At 29.1% G+C, this 5,523-nt stretch overlaps 1 protein-coding gene across 1 annotated transcript in view; it reads right to left on the reverse strand.

The window, feature by feature from the left end:
* The window catches only part of LOC106458471, a 56,992-nt gene that overhangs the window by 28,401 nt on the left and 23,068 nt on the right, over positions 1-5,523 (reverse strand). The window contains exons 6-7 of the mRNA XM_022385010.1: positions 3,076-3,130; positions 1,822-1,951 (exon numbers count right to left, since the gene is read on the reverse strand). Coding sequence (XP_022240718.1) covers positions 1,822-1,951; positions 3,076-3,130 — 185 coding nt within the window. The remainder of the gene's footprint in view (positions 1-1,821; positions 1,952-3,075; positions 3,131-5,523) is intronic.

The following is a 5,523-nucleotide window of genomic DNA, read 5'->3' on the forward strand; positions in this document are numbered from 1 at the left end:
TATATATATATATATATATATATTATTTATTTATTACACACACACACACACACAAAGCAACAGTTATTTATTTTTGAATATGTAAATAAGCACACCAAGTGATCGATATCAATGAAAGTACAACTTACAAAATTTATTTTCAAAAATCAATGTTTACGCACCATCTCTAATAGTAAAACGTCTTTCATCTTGAATAGAAATGTAACTAACTAAACAGTATAGTTTAAAATACATGAATGGTAAGAGTATTGAGAATAAAAAATTCAAAATACAAGAAATTATATCAGCTCTACATAAATTATGTCCTTTTCTCTGTACCACCACACACTTTTAGCAAATCTTAAAAAAAATAAGTGTCTTCCCCTATTAGGACTTGAATCAGCTAACTAATCTGTATACTTTCAAGAATGGTATCCAGCTTCTGCTGAATTCTATGTTAGGTCAAATGAATGTGTTATCAATTAGGTGAATGTATATAGCTTATCTTTCTTAATTTTTCTCATATGTTTATAGACAATTGTTTTTGTATCATTCCATTTCATTGTATGGTTTCTTATTCTCTGGTATGATGGCCTACCACAAATAGGGGGAGGGATTATAGTGATTTATTTTTCTTCCTTCTTAGTATTTTCTGTATTATGAATCTTGTTCATTCTGTTAACTAGGCATTCTATGACACCTGTCTTTACTCTGACTGGGTGGTTTAATTTATAACTGAGCTGGGTGATTTAGTTGATTACATTAATTAGTCACATAAAATAATTGATTAATTGAAATTACAATTAAATCAATTCACGTTTTGAAAATGATAAAATAATCAAAACTGTTTCCAATTATTCTATTATCCCAACTATCCAGTTCATTGAAGTATTGCCACTATAATTTCTTATGATTATTAATTCAAATTGTTCAGCTTAATTGATTAATGTAATGGTTCAGAAAAAATAATCAAATAACCAAAATCAGTATTTCAATTATTCAAACTACCCAAGTCTAATGTGAGAATAATTGATTAGTTGAATGTAACTAATTAATGAGCCTTACAATTAATTGATTTTCAAATTGCACTTACAACCCAGCTCTATTTACCCATGTCTGTGGGGTTTCCTGTAAACTTCTGAGTTATATGAGGTATGTGTCATATTAACCATCATGTCTAGGAATAGAACTTTGTTTTCTTCTATTTTCATTTTAAATCATATTGAGGAATGCTATCTATTCAGGAATCTTGTCCTTAGTGTTCGGCCACAGAACAAATATATTTTAACTACATCTGAGCCACATTCTCGGACTTGTAATTGGCTAATTTGATTGCTTTACCTTCATGTAAGAGATGTTCCTTAAGAAAGCTGCTGAAACACAGGATATAAAAACTAATTAATTATTTATTGGATTTAAATTATTCTATAGGCTATTTATTAACCATGAGAATAACTGATATCCTATCACAAATCTTAGTACTTTGACTTTTTTTTTTTTAAACTGACACTGCATAACATGAAAAGTAATAACTATATGTTTTTATTACATGTTAATCTTATAATAGAAAATTTAGTTTTTCATATTTCTTAAATACAAAACAAATAATGCAAACTTGGAAGCAGGACATGTTTTTCAAGCTATGGCATCTTACCTTGTAAAGCTTTAACTCAGAGAAGTAAAGTTATGACTATAAGTCTTGATCAATTTAAATTTTATTCATTAAGATGTTGCTGTAATATTCACCTTAACTTTTCATTTCTATTTATTAATAATGATCATTAAAAGAACATTAATATTTTACAAACAGGACACATTCTAAATAAGATTAAAAACGTCTACCTTTTCTAGCTTCATTCCACAAATCAAACTCAACATTTCTATATATCTCAGGATCTAATGCTTTAGCTACTTTGTAAGGAAATGGAGGTAAACCCTGAGCCAGAGCTTTCCTTATTTCTTCAGTAGCATTCTGGGGGAGGAAACAAAGAAAGAGAGGTAAGTAGTATCACAATGAACTGAAAATATTTTCATGTCACAGAATCTTACACAGTATAACTGTTTCTATAAAAATAAGTGCTAGTAACAAAAGTTTATTACAACACTAAAAGCTCAGTTTTCTATTTATCATCACAGCTTTTAATGATCTATTGTCAGAGTAGTTCCTTTTTCACATTTGCACAGTGAAATTGAATAAAGAGGGATACAACCAATCAAACATCTAATTTGAACCACAACAAACCAAGTTTTTGGTGGTCTTAAAAACTTATATCAACTGTTTGAGCTAAAACAGTAAATTCTCTGCCATACACATACAAACATGTATACAATATCTTTAACAAACATTTTGCATTTAGTTCTAGTGTCAATAACTTCTGGTCAAAGCAAGCTATACCTACACAGATCAGAACTACAAAATTAACCCAGTAAATAATGTAACTCAATTAATCTACCAGCCTAACTATGACTAACTAATGTCCAAAAACAAGAGCTTATAAAAATGAGAATACACCAATTCATCAGCCAGACACCCTCACTGTTACAACTTAAGGCATAATAAAATATCTCACTAGGCTCAGGCAACTTGAGAGATTTAGACACATCTTCAAACCAACTGCTAAATCAACAATGCAAAATAATCTTTATAACAATATGCAATAAAAAATAATGAAACTAATACAATCATTTGATAAGTATCATTAAAAAAAGCTAACAATAAAGAAAAAATAGAATATAATTATTATGCCACCTGCAAACAGTATATATATATATATATATATATTATTTCTTTATGTTCCTGAATTACTTGCCTGTCAGGAGACTTCTGAATCACCCTGTATGTGTATAAACAACTCATCAAATTCTCCACATTTTTATCAAAACCTATTACAATTTTTAAAATCTAATCTTACACATTGGAACTATAATCATCTGATTCTAAAATAGCAACATGTAAAATTAAATTTAAATCAGCCATTAATACATACTATAGTCTAAATAGTGCTTTATCATTATAGAGGAGAGACCAAATTCAAACTTTACTCAACTGAATATAAAAATAATGAACTATTTCACATATAATTATTGAAATCTTACCTCTTCATTATCCAGGTGATATCCATTTCCACTATTGAAGTTTGTCAACATTGCACTTTGTAAAAATAATTTATATTTTATAGATATTTCTTTACCATATCACTTACTCGTATGCATATACACAACATATAAGCTTTATTTTCTATCAAACCAAATCTTTTCACCAAGCTTGCAGTAAAATGCTTAATACATGACAGCTGGATAAAAACTGTATTTGATGTACTATAGAATCTTTAAAAAACATTTGGAGAAATGCCTTCTCCACAAGAGTGGTGGTATTAGGTTAGACAAAATGTTACATACGTAAAACAACAAAAATACTAATATTGAACAACATTTATAGGGGATTGCGCAAAAACATTTACTAATTTTAACATTTATATGTACTTGCATAATCCTTAAGTATTCACAATCATGGAATGATGAAACTATTACAAATACAACAGGGATAATGTTGTTTGATGATACAATCAAAAATTAATGACAATTTTAACACCTTTATCCATTTTTTCTGATAAAGGCTTTAAATCCCTAACAATGTGAAAAAAAAAAAGTTGAAATAAGGTTTTAAAGAAAAGCACTTATTCAATAAGATGAGAAGAATATTTAAAATTAAATTAGTCTTTTTAATTTTAAATTGTCCATAATCTTTTCTTTCATTTAGAGAGATGTCTAAGAATTGATGGGATTCCTCAGTAAGTTTAGGGTCAGTATATTACAGTGGTAGCATTTCACAATTAAATCTTGTATTTTCACCAGTCACATAAAAAAAAATACAGCATTCTTTCCATAATGTTCTTTGTTTTGAAGTACTTGGATAACATTTATAATAGTTTTTCTTTAGTAAAATCTACAGTGAGAGTAAGTTCTAGTATCATGTTGGAAATTTCTTTTCTGCTAGTGAGTATTTCAACAACAGCTTATGCACTAAATTGTTTGCAAATCGATAACTTTATTTATAAGTGGGTTCATAATAACATGAAATACACAAAAATATATATATCTGAAAATACAATCAGTGTTGCAATTAATTCCATTAATTACTGTTCAGGTTTCCTAGGTGATTGTACACATAAAATGAGTGATTTTACCCAAGTTTTCTTAGTTAGTTTTTAACAGGCAAAAACAATTATTCACAATGTGATACAATATATGGTGGACCCCAACAATAAGGAACAAAACAAAAATAAATAAGTAATTTGTGGTTTAAACAAGAATATTATGCTTTGGTAAATAATATTCTGACATCTCTGAAATGTTTATAGAGTATTTAAAAGTAGAAATAAAACAAATTGGCTTAAATAATGATATTTCATTTTATCAAGCTAAAGAAATTACAATATTAAGTATAAACTGTCTATTCCCTTCCTCAAAGTAAAATATTCAATTTGAAGTGAGAGGGATATAAAGAAATATCTTAATTGTTTTGGGTTTGTCAATGGTGTAGGTCACTCTTCTTTTCTCTACATATAAATATATTAAAGATTTTGAATCCATTTTTCCACTTTTAGTTTATTCTACTTCATATATAAAGGATAAGCAAGCTGAGTGTTTAAATTGTCAATACAGTTTTTGTATCATTTACAAAATGTTAAAACAAAACTATCATACAGTTATCTTGCCAAAACTTATTAGTATCTTATATTAGGTCGTCAAGAAGTTAATGTCGCTCTTTTTTAGATGAAAAAAACCCAAACAACTTATATATCAAAACAATTTATTTATTAAATGAAATAGTCTCCATTCTTAACGATGATGCTTTTCCATCTTACAATCAGATTGTTAATGCCCTGATAAAAGAAATCACTTGACTTTGAAGCAAAAAACATGTTGAAGTCCACTTTAACACCTTCTACATTTACATATGTCGTCCCATTAAAATGGTGTTGCAGCAAATGAAAAAGATGGTAATCTGATGGTGCCATATCTAGAGAATATGGTGGGTGTGGGAAACTTCCCAACCCAACTCCATAATCTTGTGTTGCGTCAAACTTGCCACATATGAACATGCATTGTCGTGGAGAAGAACACCTTTCCAATTGACGAGTGAAGGGCATTTCTGATGAAGGGCTTGATTTAAATGTTCCAGTTGCTGACTACAAATTTCTGCATTGACAGTTCGCTGTGGATTGAGGTGTTTGAAATGAATTACTCCTTTGATGTCCCACTAAATGCAAAGCATCACTTTGTGCAGATGGAGTCCAGGTTTTGGGATCAGAAGTGGTTTTTCTCTAGGACTGAGCCATTGTTTTTGGCATTTGATATTCGCATAGAGAATTCACTTTTCATCATCAGTGACAATTCTGTCCAAAAATGGTTCACATGCATTACATTGCTAGAAGAGACAAAGCAAAATTAATACGTTGGAAATGATGATCATCAGAGTGTTCATGAGACACCCAAGCACCTTTTTTTTATGGAGTTTTCCCATATTCCTTAGATGTTTAC

Source organism: Limulus polyphemus, unplaced genomic scaffold, assembly GCF_000517525.1.
Source record: "Limulus polyphemus unplaced genomic scaffold, Limulus_polyphemus-2.1.2 Scaffold23, whole genome shotgun sequence".
In the NCBI taxonomy this organism is placed as follows: Eukaryota; Metazoa; Arthropoda; class Merostomata; order Xiphosura; family Limulidae; genus Limulus; species Limulus polyphemus.